The sequence below is a fragment of the Dromiciops gliroides genome, chromosome 5 (assembly GCF_019393635.1).
Source record: "Dromiciops gliroides isolate mDroGli1 chromosome 5, mDroGli1.pri, whole genome shotgun sequence".
In the NCBI taxonomy this organism is placed as follows: Eukaryota; Metazoa; Chordata; class Mammalia; order Microbiotheria; family Microbiotheriidae; genus Dromiciops; species Dromiciops gliroides.
The window spans coordinates 224,769,969-224,791,245 of record NC_057865.1 but is presented as its reverse complement, the minus strand read 5'-3'; the positions used below and the strand labels follow the sequence as shown (position 1 = coordinate 224,791,245).

The window sequence follows — 21,277 nt, the reverse complement described above, 5'->3', positions numbered from 1 at the left end:
CACCTCCTCCTTTCGTCTCATAAACATCTAATCAGGTGAGCAATGGGGGAAGGATCCTGGCAGAGTACTGACCAATCGTGTCACGAATTTGAGTTTGATTGGCAAACGAGGCGGGGCAAAAGGGAAGCCTCTTAACCTTCGACCCCCAAGTTTGGGGTTGATACCAGGTCTTTCCTCCCGTGAGAAATTTGCAGATCAATCCTAAATATATCTTACCTAGGAGGATCTTCTTACTGGATTGGACAGGGGAGGGGGGAGGGGGGAGGGGAACGAAGGCAGAGGGAATGTTCACTTCCGGGGGTTGGGGCAAAGGTCACGACCTCCTTTGCTCGGACCCAGCCTTTTGATTGGGTTCGCGATGTGGAGGGGCTTCGTTCTGGGACTTGGAGGGTGGGAAGATGCAGGTGCTGTAGATCTCCGGCTCCGAGGGGCCAGACTCGATGGTCTGTGTGACCCCACTTACAGCAAGGGGGTAAGGCGGGAAGAATTGTGTTCCGTTCCGGCTTCCTCCCGCCAGCTTCCAGAGCTGCATGACTCCAGTCATTTATCTGGGAAGTTCAGCCCCGGCGGGGTCAGTTGGAAAAAAATCCAAGACCGCCTCACCCATCACCAGACCTTGCCCTTCATTCCCCCGAATCCCAAGGATAAAAGAAACAGGCTATAAAACTAGGAACTTTGTTTTAATGACTTAACAAACTAAATTACAAATAACATTAACAGGGATTGGTTGTGGGGATAGGAGGTGAGGACACACAAGACCATAGGAAGACAAAAATATTTTTTTCAAGATTTCCCTTACAAAATCCCAAAGGTGCACATGGCAGCAAAATTCTTCCCCGATTAAAAAACAAAACAAAACAAAAAAACAAAAACTACTACAACCTGGAATATAAATAGTATTGTCCTTCCTTCTTTTAAACAAATATTCTTCGGCATTCCCATTGCTCAGTCACAACCTTCCCTTAAAAAAGTGTCAGGCATTCTCAAAATGACTTCTAACCCTAAGCCCTGCCCCAGTTTCGAGTTTCCTTCATTGGAGGATAGGAGACATAGACGCTCAACAGTTAACTGAAAGAAACTAGAGGCCAATTCCAAAAGGGATGGAAAATCAAACACCTCCCACCCTTACAAGGCAGCAGTGAAGTAGTCATGGACCAGAAGGAAGAACAATTCTCCCTCTCTTCTCCCTTTGTTCCCATCCTTCACCCCAAGTTCATTTTCAGAACAGAGGGGTGGCAGACAAGGGAACTAGGGCCAGTTAGCTCTGTGGCAGCCCTTTACTGCCGCTGGGTTTTGATTCTTCCAGCCTATGAGGGGAGATGAGCATTCTAGGGTACAAAATGTGGTTTTATCTAATTAAAAAAAAAAATTCACAACAAAGAAAAGCGCACACACATACACACACCAAAAACAAAAATACACAATTATTTAAAAGGGGCCCTGTGGAATGTTCTTTCAAAGTTTCCCACCTAGCCCTCTGCTTATAGTAGGTCCTATATAAAAAGAGTAGCAGCAGGAGGATGGGAGGGGTATGCTGAAAATCCTATGTATCACTCCCAAACTCAGGAGACAATCATCACCAGACAGAAGTCCTAGGGAGGGGGTGGTTTATCAGACAGTGGGGTGCCCTGAGGTCCTGTCTTTTGTCCATCCCCCTCGGCATAGATCAGGAGCTGAGGCTGCAGGGTCTGTCTCACTGCTTATGCCCTAGAAGGGGGCAGTGGAAGGCAGAGGTTGGCTTAAGTGCATTGAATACTGAATCTCCCTTTCATTTTTTTACCCCTCCCAATCCCCACCTATCCCCAAAATGGGCAGAGTGGGAAAAGTGAGAAGGTAAACTGAGTTAGGGGCAGCCAAAGTGGCTCTCCCCTGACCCCTATCTAAGTTCAAACAGCCCTGGAGCCAGGCCAGGGCTGATCTACCCTAGAAGGTGAGGATAGGATTGGGGGGTAGGGGCACAGCATGGCTCAGAGTCGCAAGTGGGGCACAGGCTTAGTAACATCCAGGAAGAAAGGATGAGTTAGAGCTGCCTTGGCTGAAACACGCTTGTTAGGGTCATAGTGCAGCATTTGCTGGAGGAAGAAAAGGAAATTATTATTAGCAAGTATGTCTATTGAAACACAGATCTGCAAAAACAGGATCCCACCCACCTTCCAAATAGATGGGCTATTTCTGCAGTGCACCATACCATATGACTCAACTTCAACCTCTAGCCCCTCTAAGCTTTGCTGGGCAGTCCCTAGGAAAGCACCAAAGAAAAAGGCACAAAAATCTTTTCTTTAGGAAATGGTAAGATCTTTGAGTCCAAGGGGCCTGACCTCTTTGTGACTCTCCTGGTGAGAAGGGGTAGGGGAGGTGGGATGGGGTGGTGGTAACCGTTCTGGGATTGTGAGGTACAGAAAAGGAGGCTAGCTTCTTTCCACCTCCTTAGCTTACCGATAGCAGGCTCCGTCCATCTTCATCTAGTGGAGGCACCACCTTACTGAAATCCTGTCGTGCCCACTTGGGGAAGCTGGGTTTATAATCAGGCATGGAGGTCACTCCTGGCCAAGCTACCTCATCTGGTGTCCCCAGGGTCCGAAAGATCCTGAACAGCTGGTCAATTTCAGAGTCTCCAGGGAATAAAGCCCTACGGGTGATCTGAAAAGTAGAAGGGGGGGGGCAGGATTGACGTAGGTGAACCCCTTCCTGCACAGAAAGTAGAGGTTCCCACAGGCAGTGAAAGGTCAATGGGACCCCATGACTCCCCCCAGGGCCCTTCACGGGGTCAGTCACACTTGAGCCTGAGACAATAAAGCCCCTTTATTATCTCCACGCCTCCTCCTTCCCTCCCCCAACCATGGCTTTTCAGATCCCCCTAGGCTGGGGTGGGGGGGTTGGGGTAGGGGTGAGTGGGGGCCACTGATGTGCAGCAAGGGGATCCCAAGCCACTCACGGGGTGTGGGGTGGGCATTGAAGTCATCCCCCCTCCTTGTGATGCAGCCACTTCTAGATAGGAGTACAGAGGGCAGGGACTGTGTCTTCCACTTCTTCTGTTATCCCCCACAGCACCTAGCACAGTGCTGGGCACACAGTAGGTGCTTAATAAATCCTTGTGGATTGATTGAAACAGGAATATGGGCAAGTGTAAGGTAATACATTAAGGGACAAATAACCCATGCTATATATTTTAAGATGATGGGTTCTGAGCCCTTAGCTCAGTTTCCTCATCTATAAAATGAGGGGGGAGGGGTGGACTAGATGACCTTCAAGGTCCCTTCTATGATCCTACAGTACAGGAAAGGGACCTGGGAAAGAGCTCTCAATAACTATTTGTTGCTGATTTTGAAGATACTTTGGCCAAAAAGACCTACAAAAGGTTAGGAGTTGTCAAAATTATGGTAAATCTGTACCTGGAATACTGGGGGCAGTTCAGGTCACTATACCTCAAAAGAGATTATCCTTGAAACTGGAGGAGATTCAGAAGAATAACTTAAAGAATCAAGGGGATGGGGAGAGGGGCTCCCACATGACTAAAAATATCAAGATTCCAGTGCTTGAAAGTCAAAAGCTGAGAGTATATGCTCAAAGTCTATAAAATAAAAACTGGTATAAAGCTCCCTGAATTCTGTGCTATTAGAACCAGGAGAGATATCCTAGGAAGTTGAGGGAGGAAATTTTAGGTTCAGTGCAGGAAGCACTACTTCCCATTGCAGGGAGTAAACTTTTGGAGTGCATGAAATAGCTATAAAAATTGGTTTACCTATAAATCAATGGTGAAAGAAATGGGGATTTTGTGGGGGAATTATCTTACCATTTGAAGTCACTATCAGGGAAGAAAAGCACACCCACCCACCCCATTCCACTACCACAATACTTGCTGTCAGAAACTAATGTAGGGCTGTTTGGAGCATAGGTCTTAACCAGTGTGGTAGTTCTTAAATGTTTTCATGCCATGAGGTTGAAGGGGGATGTGTGTGTGTGTGTGCTTGAGCACCATGGAGGGGGTGAGAATGTGGGGGATTGGTGAGGGTCAGGGTCAGGGTCAGGGTCTATAACATACCATCTCAGCAAAGATACAACCCAGGCTCCATATATCTACAGCTGTTGAGTAGTATTTACAACCCAAGAGGATTTCTGGTGCTCGATACCACAGGGTTACCACCTGAATGGAATGGAAAGGTTGGAGATGTTTAGATAGGAAAATCCAAGCCTCGACAGCATTCTCTAAAAACTCCAATCTTTAGGGTAGTTTTTCATCTCTTCAGCTATCTCCCACTGATTCCCCCCCCCACCCCGCCCCGTAATCTTTTCCAACCCTAAGCCAATCTAACACATGGTCCTTAACCTTGCCATACAATTTGTTTTGTGTCCTCTATGTGCTTTTATCTAGTTGTCCCAGCTTTATGTCTAGTTAACTTGATTCCACAATGAATGGGATTAAATTCTGAGATCTTCCTGGAGTGTCAGGGGCTCCTTACCTCTTATTATTATTATTGTTATTGTCAATCATAATATGCTTTACATTGTGTGATGATCAACTGTGATAGACTTAGCTCTTCTCAGCAGGGCAATGATCCAAGACAATTCCAAAGGACTCATGATGGAAAATGTTCACCACATCCAGAAAAAAGAACTGTGGATCCTGAATGCAGATTGAACCATACTGTTTCTACTTTTGTTTTTTCTGTTTTTGAGGTTTTCCCTTTTTTTTCTAATTCTTCTTTCACAACATGACTAATGCAGAAATATGTTTGATGTGATTGTACATATATAACCTATATCAGATTGCTTTCTGTCTTGGGAAGGGGAGGGAAGGGAGTGAGAAAACTTTGGAACTAAAAATCTTATGAAAACAAATGTTGAAACCTATATTTACATGAAACTGGAAAATAAAATACTTTTTATGATGGAAAAAATGTGATATGCTTTAGCATAATATACAAACATAATACTAATAGATGAGATTTACCAGCATTTTTCCTTTGATTTTTCATTTTGTAGAGAAAGAAATCTCCTAATCCTCTAAACTTATTCCCTTCTAAAACTATTTCGCCTTCCTTCCAATAACTCATACTTATTACCTCAACATTATCCTTAATTTATCACTCTCCCTCACCCCACATATTTAATCAGTTGCCAAATTTTATTAATTCTAAATCTAAACTATCTTTCCCATCTTCCCACTTAGCCACCACTCTAGTTCAGGCCCCCGTTACCTTTTGCCAAGACTATTGAAATAGCCTCCTAATTGGTCTCCCAGCCTCAAGTCCCTTTCCATTCAAATCCATCCCCTATATAGTTGCAAGGACAAGTTTTCCTATGTCACTTTAGAGGCAACTGGTGGCAGAGTGGACAGAGTGATAGGCCTGCAGTCAGGGAGACCTGAACTCAAATTTGTCCTCAGATGCATACTTAACCTTTGTTTGCCTCAGTTTCCTCAAATGTAAAATTGGGATAATAGCACCTACTCCAACAGTTGTGGGATCTTTCTTCCCTTAAATGAGATATAATCTAGGGTACCCTCCCCCTATTCAATAAACTCCAGTGGCTCCTCACTGCTTCTAGGATCACATATAATCTCTGTTTTGCTTTAAAAACCCTTTACATCTAACCCCAACTTACCTTATTACCTCTAATCTTATTAAAATTATCTCCTCTAGAGTTCAGAGAAACCTGGAAGGACTTGCATGAACTGATGATGAGTGAGATGAGCAGAACCAGAAGAACATTATACACAGTATCATCAACATTATGAGTTGATCAACTGTGATAGACTAGATTCTTCTCACCAATACAATAGTACAAGAAAGTTCCAAAGGACTCATGATGGAAAAGGATTTCCAAATCCAGAAAAAAAAACAACTGTGGAGTATGGATGCTGATTGAATCATATTATTTCTTTTGTTTTTGGTGCTGTTGTTTTTCTTTTTTGAGGTTTTTCCTTTTTGCTCTGATTCTTCTCTTATAACATGACTAATGCAGAAATATGTTTGATGTTATTATATTATATACATATATATAAAAACCTATATCAGATTACCTGCTGTCTAGGGGACAGGGGGAGGGAAGGAGAAAAATTTGAAATTGGAAATCTTATTTTAAAAAATGTTGAAAACTATCTCTACATGTAACTGGAAAAGAATAAAATACTTTTATTCAAAAAAAAATTATCTCCTCTATTGGCCCTCTTGCTGTTCTTAACACATGCCATGTGATCTTTGCAATACCTGTCCCCCACATGCCGTCCCACTCACCTCTACCTCTTAGAATCTTTTTTTTTCCTTCAAAACTTTACTTGACAATTAAAAAAAATCTTCCTTGATCTCACCTCCTAATGTCCTTCCCCCTCAAAAAATTATCTCTTATTTATTTTCTATATATTTCTTTATGAATATGTTGTCTCTCTAAATAGAATGTAAACTCCCTGAGGGCAGGAACTGTTTAATGTTTGTATCCCTAGCAAAGTGCCAAGAAAATAGGAGGTTCTACATAAATATTCATTGAGGAACTGAGAACCATAAACATTTAGTGACTTGGCAAAGGGTATGTGAAGACTACCAGGAAGTGCCTATAAGAGGAGAACAGGTTATGGGCATCTCACCTCATGAGTGTAGGTACGAACAGGTACTCCAAAGGCCCTGGCTAGTCCAAAGTCAGCCAGCTTGATGGAGCCTTCAGCATTGATGAGGAGGTTCTGTGGCTTGAGGTCTCGATGGAGGACTCTGTGAGAGTGGCAGAAGGCTAGACCCTGAAGGAGCTGAAACAGGTAGCTCTGGCAAGAGAGATATAGAGAAGAAAGAATAGCATGATAGGATGCAGCTCTCCCTTATAGTGCCTTGTACACAGCTGATATTCAATGAAAAGGGTTTTTTTTGTGTTTTTGTTTTTACCAATGCACTAAAAATAGCTTCCCAGGAAGAACCCAGAATCCCATCCTTCAAATGCAGTCATTGTCCCTCCCCAGAAGGCACTCATAATGCTTTCATGTCAGAAGTATTTAAGTAAACTACAGACTTTCAGCTAAATGAGCTGGTTAACCTCTTCTATCCAAAACTCTCTCACCTTCTACTTGAGCAGTTAATAAGGAGTTGACTCACTGTAGTTGCAACTTTTTTGGTTGCCCAGCCCAGCCCAACCCAGCCCTAATTAATGAGCTACAAAATAAGGCACAAATGGGGGGGGGGGGTGAGGGAAGAACCTGAATTACCTGTATTTTATGTTTTAAACCCATTACCGTAGGTAGAATCCCCTATTTTCTCTGAACACAAGGAATATAGGGATAGATATTAAGGATGTTATTATCAAAAAGAAGAATCAAAGACCAGAAGAGGAGGGAGAGGCAAGTTACCTTAATGAGGGGCAAAGGGATGCCTGTGAGGGCAGATGCATCCATGAACTTCTTCAGATCCTGATGCAGAAATTCAAAAACCAGGTAGAGTTTGTTTTCTGTATGGATAACATCCAGCAGCCTACAGAGGAGAGGTCAGGGTGACCAAAAGGGAGGGAGGAAAATGGATCATTGATATTGATGTATTGAAAACAGGTTTGTGTCACTGGGAAGAGATGGGGGAATCAGAGGCCCACTCTCTGGGTATGAACATATCAACATATTGGAGCCTCCTCAAAGACATACTTACTTGACAATGTTGGGGTGATTAAGTTCCTTGAGTAGAGAGATCTCTCGAATGGCAGTACTGGGGACGCCCTCTGTCTCACTTGGAGAGGATGGGGGAGCAGAGATGGGAGTTTAGCAAGAAGTTCACTCCCCACAGCCCAATCTCCCTAATTAGATCCCAATTGCTAACAGAGGCCTTTCCAAGCACCTCTGAGAAGGTGAGGAGAAGACTAAGGAGGGAATGCCAACCTACAAACTACTACTCCTGCCCATGCAGGGTGGGGCTCACAGGCCAGGGAGTGGCTTTTGGACACATAAAGGCCACCATTTCCTCCCTCCCACCAGAGTACAATAAGGTGCTAGGAAGTGAGGTCTCTATCTAACTCTCTTACACTATGGGAAACTGAGGAAAGGGAAAGTAATGGGAAAAGGGTTTGAGGGAGGTAATCTTAACCTCCCCCAGGAGGACCAGTGAAGGTTCAACTGCCATTCTTTTGAAAGAGCAGGGAGAATTCTAAGGTAGAGGGGGAAGACCTGTTGGCAGCTACTTCCCACCAGTTGGGGTCTCCCTGCCACCCCTCTCCCTCCTTACTCCCTACAAAGTCCAACTCCATTAGGTCCCACAGGCCATTCTAGGGGTCTTTTCCCTCTCCCAGAATTAATCCCTACACATTTGGGGCATTGTCACAGGCAATTTTAGGAAGAGGCTCTCCACATTCTAAGCTTTCTTCAACTGGTACTGAGAGACCCCTCCGAACCCACCAGCCAGAAAGCCACGCTACCCTGTCCCCCCACAAGCCAGAAGCCCACTCCAATAGAAACTGTCCCTCCATCTTCCGGTCCCGCCGACCTCTATCTAGGATGGGGGGCACTCCAGGAACCCTCGAGGTAGTGGGGTCGAGGGTAGGAGGGGGCCACTCACGTGTCCAGACGGATTTTCTTGAGCGCCACCACTTCTCCAGTCACCTTGTTCTTCGCCTTATACACCACCCCGTAAGTGCCCTCTCCGATCTTCTCCACCTTTTGGAAATTATCCATGGAGAGCCGGGGAGCGGGGCCGGCACGGCCCAAGAGTGGGAACTTGGGAACGGATGGGAATCCTGAGAAGAGCACCCCGGCTCTGGGGGCAGAGTTGGAGGGCAGGGGGCCGGCGCGGTGGCCCGAGCCCGGATGGAACGCGCTGTATCCTTTGCCCCTTGTCAGTCAGTTTCTTCAACTTGCAACAATGTTGCCGCCTCCTCCCTCCCGCGCCCGGCCTCCTCCAGAAGCCCCGCCCCAGCTTCCCGCGTTTCACTCGCCCCGCCCCCGAAGTGTCTTATTGGCCTACGTCATCATATGGGTGGGGCTAAGGGGCCTATCCTGTCCTACTGGCTCCAGTAAAGTACTCGAACGCCCCATCCCTTTTCCCCAGCCTGCCAATTCCTTACCTAGTTCAACTTTTCTTGCTTGAAAGACTTGAGGAACAGCTATTTTGGTGATAGCTCCTGTCTATGTCCAGTGATTATTCATCCACTGTAGATAATCTCCCATTTCCTATAGCCATGTTCTTTTCTTGAATCCATATCCCCTCCCCTTAGTATCTCGGGTCTACAGAGATTCCCTAGTCTCTTGTCCACCTTTCGTCTCCAAATCCTGATCAGAGGAATAGAATCATAATATTTGCCATTTATATAAATGCTTTAAGGCTTACAAAGTATTTTTCACCCACACGCTGCAAGAAGCTTATCGCCATCACTGTTAAAAAAATACTTTATTTCGGGGGCAGCCAGGTGGCGCAGTGGATAAAGCACCGGCCCTGGATTCAGGAGGACCTGAGTTCAAATCCGGCCTCAGACACTTACTAGCTGTGTGACCCTGGGCAAATCACTTAACCCCCATTTCCGCGCCAAAAAAAAAAATAATAATACTTTATTTCATTCGATCCCCACAACTGTGTCAGGTAGGTTGTATTGGCTATTATCCCCATTTTAAAGTTGAGGAAGCTGAGGCTCAGTTAAGTGGCCCTTTATTAAGCACTTACTAAGTGCCACAGGACCAGGCACTGTGCTAGGCCTAGTAAATGTCAGAGGCAGAATTTGAATTCGTGTGTGATGACTCCAACTGCAGATCTTTTTCTTCACTTTTCTGTCTTCTTTTTTTTGTTTGGTTTTTTTTTGTGAGGCAATTGGGGTTAAGTGACTTGCCCAGGGTCACACAGCTAGTAAGTATCAAGTGTCTGAGGCCGGATTTGAACTTAGGTACTCCTGACTCCAGGACCGGTGCTCTATCCACTGCACCACCTAGCTGCCCCACTTTTCTGTCTTCTAAGTGAGTCCTGAATAGAGAAGAATGACCCTGAACAGGGAGAACTGTGGTTCTGAGTCCAGAGATGATATCCAAGGGTGTGCTGGAGCCCGCTCAAACCAGTTCATGAGAGTCAATTGTTAAATTTTCAGTGTGAGAAAAAAATTTTTTTTAGTGTGAGAATTTACACTTAAGAAATGAGCAAATGCTACAAATTAGGGCTTGATTAATCATTTTGTTGATTGTTTAAACCTAAGAAAGTGAAAATGTAAAAGTATGTAGTTCATACTTTTTTTTTCAGAGAGCTGGTTTTTAAGCATTTACCAGCACACCACTGTGTATGACAATATTTCTATTATAATAGTAATGAGAGCAGCAGGGCCCAGTAGATAAATAGCTTCCTGTTTTTATAGTCAGGGTTCAAATCTCTGAGTTCAAATCCCCTTTTGACTTTAGACTTCAAGGTCCTAAACAACTGCCACTTATTAGAATAATAATATTATAATATTATTACTAGCCTAATAACAAATATTTATATAGTACTCAAGGTATACAAAAACCTTTTCATCCTTGATTTTATATAATCCTCACAACAGCCCTGTGATGGTGTAAATATGTTCATAGATGGTGTTGATACAACACTTTGTTTTGGGGGGTTTTTTGGGGTGAGGCAGTTGGAGTTAAGTGACTTGCCCAGTGTCACACAGCTAGTAAGTGTCAAGTGTCTGAGGTCGAATTTGAACTCAGGTCCTCCTGACTCCAGGGTCAGTGCTCTATCCACTGCACCACCTAGCTGCCCCACTGATACAATACTTTGTACCTGTGATTTCATTTGATGCCCATAACAACCCTGTTTGGTAAATAGTATGGGTGTGATTGTCTCCTTTTGCAGGGTCATACAGCAAGTAAGTGTCTGAACAAGAACTCTAACATCTTCTCTCCACCCCCGACCCCCTCCGACCCTACACATCCAATGCTCTCTCCACTACCTTTATTTTTTAAGCTCTTCCTGTTTGTCTCACAGGTTGTCAGATGAACAGGTTCTGTCTCCATCTTTTTGTGAGGTCCTTAATTTGATGTAACTAACTCCGGATGAATCTCTTATGCTGAATTATTTGTGTAGTTATGAAGGAGGGAGGTAGAGATGATTGGTAGAATAAAGAGTTGAGGGGCAGCTAGGTGGCACAGTGGATAGAGCACCGGCCCTGGAGTCAGGAGGACCTAAGTTCAAATCTGGCCTCAGACACATAACACTTACTAGCTGTGTGACCCTGGGCAAGTCACTTAACCCCAATTGCCTCACCAAAAAAAAGAATAAAGAGTTGGAGAGAAATTCCTTCATTCTTTCTTGACTCTTGTCTATCCCAGAGATTCAGGCTGCCATATAATTGGTTTTTGTTTTTGTGTAGGGCAATGAGGGTTTAATGACTTATCCAAGGTCACACAGTTAGTGTCAAGTGTCTGAGGCTGGATTTGAACTCAGGTCCTCCTGAATCCAGGGCTGGTGCTTTATCCACTTCACCACCTAGCTGCCCCCCTGGGCTACCATATAATTAACAATTATCTGAGGCTTTGAGGAAAATGGAGCCTAAAATCTAATCATCTAGTGGGGCTCAAAGCATCCCCCAGATTTTGAAGTAGGGAAAGTTTTCAAAGTATTTTCATACATTCCTGTTTTACTTATGGGAAATTGAGGCTCAAAGAGATTAGAGTCATGCAACCAGCAATTGGTAGAAGCAGGAAGAGAGAGAGCTGCCATTTTCTGCTACCTAGTGCAGTGTTCTTTTTTGTTTGTTTGTTTTGGTTTTGCGGGGCAATGAGGGTTAAATGACTTGCCCAGGATCACATAGCTAGTAAGAGTCAAGTGTCTAAGGCCAGATTTGAACTCAGGTCCTTCTGAATCCAGGGCCGATGCTTTATCCACTTCAACATCTAGCTGCCACCACAGTGTTCTTTTTTCTACATCACCACTGTCAGTCACATCGACCTCTCCTCAATTCTTCCTTTCTTCTCTGGGAATTTGAAGGGAGGAGAAGATAGGCAGGGCTATGCAAATGAGTAGTACCCCTTTCTTATATAGGAGCTAGCACCAGTCTCTTTGCTATGGCTATTCCACTGACAGAAAGAATGAGACTCGGACAGATGATCTGGTTTTATAAGATGGCCATGACTTGCGTCCTGTTGACTACAATAGCTGCTGATGGTGAGTATGAGAATAAGTTTGGATGTGTTAGGAGGATGGGAGGGGGGTGAGCAGTTTTAGCTGGGACTATCTCCTAGGCTTGGCTTCCCTATAATCTTGGGGACAATGGCTCCCCCAGCCATTTCCCCAGGCTTCTTCTGACCCCCTGTCCCCATCTATTTAGAAAGACTTGAACATTTACACTAGACATCTATCCCTTCCCCTCTAGAAATGTGGGAAAGTTGAGTTGAAGCACCTTTTGAAGAGGGAAGGAATTTTGGAGTGCTTATTGCTTGTTGACTCCAAAGGGGTGAGATAGATCAAATAAAGGTTTTTGAACATGAAATAGGCCATCCCTAAAGTTGGTAGATCAAGTGTTCCTGCCTCTTCTGGTACCTGGCACTTTATGGGCATGGATGTGAAGGAGGCACTTCTGTGGGAAAAGAAAGAAGTGTATGAGATCAAAAGGTTAAAGAGGAACCCCCTTTTCCTTTGGGTTTGGGAAGGAGGCCTATTGTCCCTGCCTTCTATTCCAGGGCTAGGGATAAGGAGGCATGGGGGTCTCAGCTGAGAATCACATGAAAAGGATCTCCTGGGGGATTGGGACCTCGTGACAGAGAAAGGGGGTTGGTCTGGAATAACAGAAGCTATGGTAAGGGAAGAGACTGGGGAGGAGAAAGGAGAAGAGGGAGATCTTATTACTCCTTTTATCCTAACAATGAGATACTCAGGAAGATTATTCTAGGTTCCTTCTCTCTACTCACAAGTCCCCAGGCCCATTTCTTGCCCGTGTTGTCCCTCTGAATCTTGGAAAGTCAGGAAACCCCATCTCCCCTAACATCTAATCCGGCAGTTCTCGATCTTTTTTTAGTATGAGTATATATATTTATTGTTATTATTAATATCTATTGTTTTTCATCACTTAAACTTCCCCCTGTATTCCTCCCCCTTCCAGAGAGCCATACCATATAACAAATAATTTTTTCATAAAAAGAAGAAAAATTAGCACAATTGACATATGTATATATCTACATAAATAAATATGTAAAATCTCATTATAGATTCAATGTTCTTCACCTGTGGACTCCCATGTCTCTACAAAGGAGTGGGGGAAGATGTCTTCTCCTATCTTTTTTTTTTTAGTTTTGTTTTGTTGTGGGGCAATGAGGGTTAAGTGACTTGTCCAGGGTCACACAGCTGGTAAGTGTTAAGTATCTGAGGTCAAATTTGAACTTAGGTCCTCCTAACTCCAGGGCTGGTGTTTTATCCCCTGTGCCACCTAGCTGCCTCTTTATCTCTTCTTTATGGCCATGCTTGATCTTTGTAATTCTGAACCACTCATTTGTGATTGTTTTTTCCATTTACATTGTTATAGTCCTTAAGGATATTGTTTTCTTGGCTCTGATGAATTCATTCTGCATTAGTTCATATAAGTCTTTCTATCCTCTGCATTATCCTGTAGGTCATTTCTTTAAGCATGGCGATACTCTATTATGTTGATTGCATTTACAATTTATAGATAAGTTTTAGTTCTTTGCTACCACAAAACATACTTCTATAAATATTTGTTGACTATGGGATCTTTCTTTTTTTTTCAGTGATCTCTGTGGTGAATATGCCTGGTAGTGGAATCTCTGGGTCAAAAGGAATGAATATAGGGGGCAGCTAGGTGGCACAGTGGGTAAAGCACCAGCCCTGGATTCAGGAGTACCTGAGTTCGAATCCGGCCTCAGACACTTGACACTTACTAGCTATGTGACCCTGGGCAAGTCACTTAACCTCCATTGCCCTGCAAAAAAAAAAAAAAAGGAATGAACATTTTGTCTGACTTTTCTTCCTTCCCTCTTTTCTTTTTCTTTCCTTCTTTTCTTCCTTCTTCCTTCCTTCCTTCTTTCCATCAAGAACATTTTACAACCCCCTCACATGGTAGCAGTTGTACTATTAGTATCTGTGGATTGGGGGCGGGGAGAAAGCTACTTATGAATTCAGTAACACTTTAAAATTAATTTGTATTTTATGAGTAACTGCATCTATATACAGTTGAAATGTGGTGATACATGAATTCATGCAACATTATTTCATGGGATTGTAGCTTTAGAACTGAAAGGGAAGCTAGAGACAATGCTAGCCAACCCCCTCATTTTTCAGATGGGGAAACTGAGGTCTAAGACCACACAGGTCGGGAGCAGCTAGGTGGCACAGTGAAAAGAGCACTGGCCCTGGATTCAGGAGGACCTGAGTTCAAATTCAGCCTCAGACACTTGACACTTACTAGCTGTGTGACCCTAGACAAGTCACTTAACCCTCATTGCCCTGCAAAAAAAAAAAAAAAAAAGACCACACAAGTCGTATCAGAAGTAGGTTTTAAATCCAGGCCCACTGAATATTTGTTCAGTCTATAAGAGGCATATTTAACTCATTGTAATATCTTTACTGGCCACAAGTTGGAAACCACTGAGCTCACCCATCTGTGGCAGTTTCAGCCCTGATCACTGTTCTCCATAGAGATTTAGAACAGAGAATTGAGTCCCACATCAGATTCATCCAGCCAAGGGCTTTATTCTCCTAGTTATCTTCTCCTTCTGGCTCCTCGCCATTTTCTAGACCCTTCTAAGATTTCCCATCCTTACTAGAGGATTAGGTTCCTTGATGCTGTGCCCCATCCCTCACAGTGTTCTTTCTAATCTATTGTGATATGACATTCATCACCTAAAAGCAGTGAGGCATGGTGGATAGAGGGGCTGATCTTAGAATCAGGAAAATGGGTTTAAATCCTTTTTCTGACACATACTAGCTATGTGACCATGGGCTAGTTCCTCAATTTCTTAGTGCCGTGGGTAGGAATTGTGGTTTCTTACTCAAATATGAATTGCAGAACTATACTGATATATGATGTTTCTATACCAATAAAATCACAGTTCCAAACAAAATATAGATATATAAATAAGTCTAAAACTACCACCACCACTATGGCTACCCACCACCACCACCACTACTACTACATGTCCCCTAAGTGGGAGGATTATTGTGGTTTATTCTTTTTAGGGCCAAGTGAACCAGGCTGGAAAGGTGTCAGGAATCAGCCCCAGGCTGATGTCTGGGACTCAAAGCTGTATCCAAAATGGATGGAGGATGGAATTCAGAACCCTGACTGCTGGAGAGGTAAGAAACAGGACTTGGGACAAGTGGGTAGGGGTAGAATTAGGAGAGTGGTGAGAAGAGCAGAATTAGAGGCAGAATTAGAAGATCAACCATAAGATGAAAAGGGGCATGCAGGGGGTCAGCATCCCCAATTAATGCTCTTTTTTTATACAGGAGGTGAGGTGACCCTGGAGGTCAGTAATGATGCCCCAACTCTGACTGGTGCCCAAGTTTCCTTCTCTATCATCTTGCACTTCCCCCCAAGCCAGCAGGTCTTGCCCAATGGGCATATTATCTGGGCCAGCAATGGTACCATCAATGGTAAGGGACTGTTCTTTGTACCTGAGTATGTCTCCCAGTATTCCCCTTAATATCCTCACAGATGTAATAAAATGTCTCATGGCCAGAATGCTATCCCACTGAGTCACTGGCTTCACTTGATTCAGTCAATGCCTGTAACCCTTTTCTTGGTTGGAAGTTGGGATTGGGGGTAAAGAAGAAATCAGGGGAGGGGCAGCTAGGTGGTGAAGTGGATAAAGCACTGGCCCTGGATTCAGGAGGACCTAAGTTCAAATCTGGCCTCAGATACTTGACACTTACTAGCTGTGTGACCCTGGGTAAGTCACTTAACCCTCATTGCCCCACCCCACCCCCCAAAAAAAGACATTAAGGTTCAAAGACGATCGTATTTCTCTCAGGGAGCCAAGTATGGGGTGGACAACCTGTTTATCCTCAAGGTTCTGAAACTGGCTGTGTCTTCCCTGATGGGCAACCCTGCCCTTCTGAGGCTGGACCTCATAGAAGCTTCATCTATGTCTGGAAGACTTGGGGTAAGAAACTACCTTCTCTGAACCCATCAATACATTCCAAATCCTTCCCCTTTTCACTAGGGACTCTATTCACCTTTGGGATCATCTTAATCCTGGCCTCCTTTCCCTTGAACCCTCTTCTGCTCTCTCAGTCCTGAGATTTCTCCCTTCCATGGTTTTGTACCTTGGGTCCTTTTTTTTTTTTAAATTGACACCCACTTTGCACTCATCTGAACATCCTGCCAATATCAGCTTTTGCTCTCTCTTAACATTGCTAATCTCCTTTGATCCCATCCCATCTGTACCTCTGTCCTCTCTGGGCCATATTCCCCAAAGTCCTTAATCTTCTTCTCTACCTCAACCACAGGGCAATATTGGCAAGTTTTGGGAGGCCCAGTATCCAAGCTCAGCATTGAGACACTTGGAGTTGCTATAGGTCCCCATACCATGGAAGTGACAGTTTATCATCACCGAGGACCTCGGAGTTATGTGCCCATTGCCAGAGGCTCATCTGCCTTCACTCTTACTGGTAGGAATAAAGGATAGAAGCAGGGATGTGACAAAAATAGGCAAGAAGTCTAGGAAGGGATTGGGTCCAAGAGGGACTAGCCAGATGCTGGGAATGGGTTAAGAAAGTATTCTGTTGGGGGCAGCTAGGTGGCACAGTGGATAAAGCATGGGCCCTGGATTCAGGAGTACCTGAGTTCAAATACGGCCTCAGACACTTGATACTTACTAGCTGTGTGATCCTGGGCAAGTCACTTAACCCCCATTGCCCCATTAAAAAAAAAAATTTAAAAGAAAAAAAAAAGAAAGTATTCTGTTGTGGAGACTGAGTCAGGGAATTTGCATGATTATAGAAAATGGAGGGACAGCTAGGTGGTGCAGTGGATAAAGCACTGGCCATGGATTCAGGAGGACCTGAGTTCAAATCTGGCCTCAGACACTTGACACTTACTAGCTGTGTGACCCTGGGCAAGTCACTTAACCCCCATTGCCCTGCAAAAAAAAAAAAATTTTTAATGGAAGGGTGAAGGGCTAGTGATGAGTCAGTGAGGACCAGGAAATGAAATAGTCTTGGAAATGGAGTCTCCCATAAATCCAGCTGTCCAGGTCCAGAGAGCTCTGGTAAGTGGGAGGAGTCAGGAAAGTCCTTGGCCCTGAATCTTACCCTTTGTGACCCCACTCCCAGACCAGGTTCCATTCTCTGTGAGTGTGTCACAGCTTCAGGCCCTTGATGGGGGAGAGAAGCACTTTCTGAGGAACCAACCCTTGATCTTCAACCTCCAGCTCCATGATCCTAGCAGCTATCTATCCCAGGCTGACATATCCTACACTTGGAATTTTGGAGATGGCAGTGGGACCCTAATCTCCCGAGTACCCACTGTCACTCACACCTACCAGGTGCCTGGCCCAGTCACTGCCCAGGTGGTTTTGGAAGCTGCCATTCCCCTAACCTCCTGTAGGACCTCTCCTGCGCCAGGCACTGATCTTCCAAGCACCCGGCCCTTGGGCACCACAGCTGGAGCGATAACTTCAGAGGCCCCTGCTACCACCGCCAGGGAGGTGCCAACTACGGAGGCCTCCAGTACCACAGCCACGGAGGTGCCAACTGCAGCGGCTTCTGACACCACTACTAGGGAAGCACAAACTATACAGGTCCTTGGGACCACAGCTGGAGAGGGGCCAACTGCAGGGTTCCCAGGCACCACTGCTGGGGAAATGCCAACTGTACCACCAACCAATAACACAGATGAGGGGATTTTAGTTGCAGACGTAATAGGGAACACAACAGGAATAGGGCAAACTGTGGAATCTGCGGACACCTCTGATATGGTCACGGTAAACCCAGGCACCAGCCCAACTCTTCCTGCAGAGGGCACCTCAGAGGTACCCACAAACCCTTCTATGACTTCTTTGAGACCAGAAGCCACCAACTTCCCTGGAACAACAGGTGGGTATAGTTGAGATTCAGGAATCTTGGGTCCCAGCCCTCTCCTGCCCTGGGGAGATATCAGCTTGTCCCTAGAATTAAAATGGAAAAGAAGGTAGGAATGGTGGTAGACTTGGAATTAATCTGCATGGGGTTTGTATTTCCTTAGGTATGCCATTGTTTCCTATGTAAATGTGTAGAAATCTCCCAGCTGTTGACACATAACCCCAAATGTCCCAAATGCCCACTTCAACTAGTTAATACATCTGATTGAGCTGGCCCCAACTAGAAAAACTCTAGAACATGGGGGCAGCTAGGTGGCACAGTGGATAAAGCACTGGCCCTGGATTCAGGAGGACTGGAGTTCAAATCCGGCCTCAGACACTTGACACTTACTAGCTGTGTGACCCTGGGCAAGTCACTTAACCCTCATCGTCCGCAAAAGCAAAACAACAACAAATCTCCATGGTGGTCCATTTCCCCCCTAACCTTCTTTCCCACAATATATATGTTAAAGGATTATCAGCCCTCCCCTCTGCTGGCACAGCTGTCCTGGTGCTGGTGAAGCGCCAGACTCCTCTGGACTGCATCCTGTATCGATTTGGCTCCTTTGCTCTCACCCTTGACATTGTCCGTGAGTCCTGTCTGCTTTATTTAGGAGGGGCTGGAGAGGGACAGGAGGGAGGTAAGTCTCCCAAAGCCTGGAGAGGGAAAGGCTTGTTGGCAAGATCTCCACAAAAATTCTGCGGCTCTGAGCCAGCTCCGGAGTTCAGGGGACACTCAGACAATGGATCCTTATTTGGAGGAATCAGCAGTTTCTCTCCAGACCAGAAAGAGTAGGGACAGTAGCTTGATTCTGTGAGCCTCAGTTTCCTTGGAGGTTGGAGATGAACTCCAAGGTCCTTTCCAACAGAAAGCCTAAGAATTCCCTTGTGATTGTCCATCTCCACAGAGGGCATTGAGAGTGCTGAAATCTTGCAGGCTGTGCCCGTCAGTGAGGGAGATGCATTTGAGCTCACTGTGTCCTGCCAAGGAGGGTGAGTTTTCTTGAAGGGGACACTGACCCTTGGAAATGCTTAATTCCAGGAGACTCACCAGTCCTCATTAATAGCACTGACTTTCTTTGCCCAGTCTTTCTCCCCGATTCCCTGGCATAGACTGACTCTTCCCCCCCTTCTATTTCCCATATTCAGGCTGCCTGAGGAAGTGTGCACAGAGATCTCATCTCCAGGGTGCCAGCTCCCTGTCCAGAAACTGTGCCAGCCTGTAGTTTCCAGTCCAGATTGTCAGCTGGTGCTGCACCAAGTTCTGGAGGGAGGAGCTGGGATCTACTGCTTAAATGTATCCCTGGCTGATACCAACAGCCTGGTTATGGCCAGCACTCAGCTCGTGGTCCCAAGTAGGTATTTGAGGAAAGGTGGGGTGATGTTACTTCTCGTGGTTGGTAGGAGGTTTCAAAGAGAGAGGAGTATTAACAGTGAGGACACCTGGGGCTGTGTTCACAGGACAGGAGGCAGGCCCCCAGAAGGCTCCACTGCTGGTAGGCATTATGCTGGCTGTAGTGGCAATAGCCCTGGCATCCCTAATATACAGGTAAGATGCCTCCTTGTGCTTCCATCTGCTAGCCTGTCTGCTGTAGTTTCAGCTCTTCCCCAATCATTCTGTCTTCCATAGAGATTTGGAACAGAGAAGTGGTTCTTGAGTTTCACCCAGTCTTCCTTTAGCTTTTTTTTGGGGGGGGCGGGGCAATGAGGGTTAAGTGACTTGCTCAGGGTCACACAGCTAGTAAGTGTCAAGTGTCTGAGGCCTGATTTGAACTCAGGTCGTCCTGAATCCAGGGCTGGTGCTTTATCCACTGCGCCACCTAGCTGCCCCCTGCTTTAGCCTTCTTGCCATTGTTTAAGGGTTCTAGACTTGGGGTTAGAAGGTCCAGCTTTTCCAACTTTGCCACTTGGAGCTATGTGACCCTGGGCCCTGCTGTGAGCCTCCTTTACCTCTTCTATAATATCAGGAAGTATGAAGTAGTGGCAAGAATTTCTACCTTGGATCTGCTGACTTATTAGTTGTATGACCTTGGGCATGGGTCCCTTCCCCTCCTTCAGTAACGTGAGATATTCAATCAGAATAGGAGCTTTTAACCTTTCGGGCAGCTGCTAAAGCCTATGGATCTACTGAAATATTTTTTCAAACAAGTTCACTGACCCTATGTTAAAAACCTCCTTGCTAACTAAAGCCTAAGGTCCCTTCCAGCTCTAAATTCTTATTCTAAAATGGGAATTAACGACTTGTACTGCTTCCCTCACAGGGCTGTCATGAGGATTAGGTGAGAAGGGATATAGAGCACTCTATCACCATAAAGTGCCATTCGAATGTGTTCTTACATTAGGTACTATTGTCCCTCCTCCTACCACAGATATCCTCCCCACCAATAGGGAAAGCATTGCTCTGTATTTTGGGGGGAGAAATAAAACAAAGAAGAGGCTGGATAGAGTGAGGTACCCCAGAGGTCTGTGGGCTTTTAAGATGAAGGCTTTAGAGGTAGATTTGTCCCCATGTAAGATAGGCAGGGGGCAGCTAGATGGCGCAGTGGATAGAGCACCGGCACTGGAGTCAGGAGGACCTGAGTTCAAATCCAGCCTCAGACACTTAACACTTACTGGCTGAGTGACCCTGGGCAAGTCACTTAACTCCAATTGTCTCACCAAAAAAAAAAGAGAGAGAGAGAGAGAGACAGGCAGAATGAAAAGAAATGGCCTCAAGACCTAAGTGAAACTTTATGGTGGGAGGCACCTAGCTATGGATAAAGCACCGGTCCTGGATTCAGGAGGACCTGAGTTCAAATCCGGCCTCAGACACTTGATCCTTACTAGCTGTGTCACTTAACCCTCAATGCCCCGCAAAAACAAAAAAAGAAAAGAAACTTTATGGTGGTTAGACATTGTGAAAATGGGTGATATATCTTTCTTTGGGATGGTACACATGAAAATCCCCTGTGGGCTGGCTAGGGCAACTTTAAGAAAGACTTTCCATCCCCTCTGATCACTGCTCCTCCTCTTGTCACTCCAGGCGAGTGAAACAGGGCTCAGCTCTTCCACAATCCTGGCTGCCTAGACGTACCGTTCGCTGGCTGAAACTGCCCCCTTCCTTCTATCCAGGCCCCACTGGAGAAAGCAGCCCCCTCCTCAATGGGCAGCAGGTCTGAGACTCCAAAACATCTCAGGACTAGTCCAGGGCTGGGAGGAGCTCAGATCCTCTCCTCCCTTTTCTCCTCCATTACCTGAATTAAATACTTTGAACACAACACTGGATTTCTTCTTGTCTACCGACAACCC

The 21,277-nt window shown here is 45.3% G+C and overlaps 2 protein-coding genes across 7 annotated transcripts; one reads left to right on the top strand and one right to left on the bottom strand.

The window, feature by feature from the left end:
- Window positions 1–673: 673 nt before the first annotated feature.
- Window positions 674–8,827, bottom strand: CDK2 (cyclin dependent kinase 2). Of its 3 annotated transcripts, XM_043967114.1 has the most exons (8): window positions 8,520–8,779; window positions 7,620–7,697; window positions 7,331–7,451; window positions 6,584–6,754; window positions 4,043–4,144; window positions 2,936–3,091; window positions 2,437–2,640; window positions 674–2,072 (listed from the first exon to the last, which is right to left on the bottom strand). In XM_043967114.1, exons 1-8 carry the CDS (start codon window positions 8,633–8,635, stop codon window positions 1,968–1,970), a joined length of 1,053 nt encoding a protein of 350 aa, XP_043823049.1. In that variant the 5' UTR covers window positions 8,636–8,779; the 3' UTR covers window positions 674–1,967. The 3 variants fall into 3 exon arrangements, with proteins under 3 accessions (XP_043823049.1, XP_043823051.1, XP_043823050.1); XM_043967116.1 differs by lacking the exon at window positions 2,936–3,091 and having other exon boundaries at window positions 8,520–8,827; XM_043967115.1 differs by lacking the exon at window positions 7,620–7,697.
- A 3,156-nt stretch (window positions 8,828–11,983) lies between these two features.
- Window positions 11,984–21,219, top strand: PMEL (premelanosome protein). Of its 4 annotated transcripts, none has more exons than XM_043968044.1 (11): window positions 11,984–12,083; window positions 15,108–15,224; window positions 15,378–15,524; window positions 15,902–16,033; window positions 16,380–16,541; window positions 17,205–17,966; window positions 18,463–18,579; window positions 18,898–18,982; window positions 19,139–19,344; window positions 19,451–19,538; window positions 21,012–21,219. In XM_043968044.1, exons 1-11 carry the CDS (start codon window positions 11,984–11,986, stop codon window positions 21,145–21,147), a joined length of 2,052 nt encoding a protein of 683 aa, XP_043823979.1. In that variant the 3' UTR covers window positions 21,148–21,219. The 4 variants fall into 4 exon arrangements, with proteins under 4 accessions (XP_043823979.1, XP_043823980.1, XP_043823978.1 ...); XM_043968045.1 differs by having other exon boundaries at window positions 19,139–19,348; window positions 21,012–21,172; XM_043968043.1 differs by having other exon boundaries at window positions 19,139–19,538; window positions 21,012–21,172.
- Window positions 21,220–21,277: the final 58 nt, after the last annotated feature.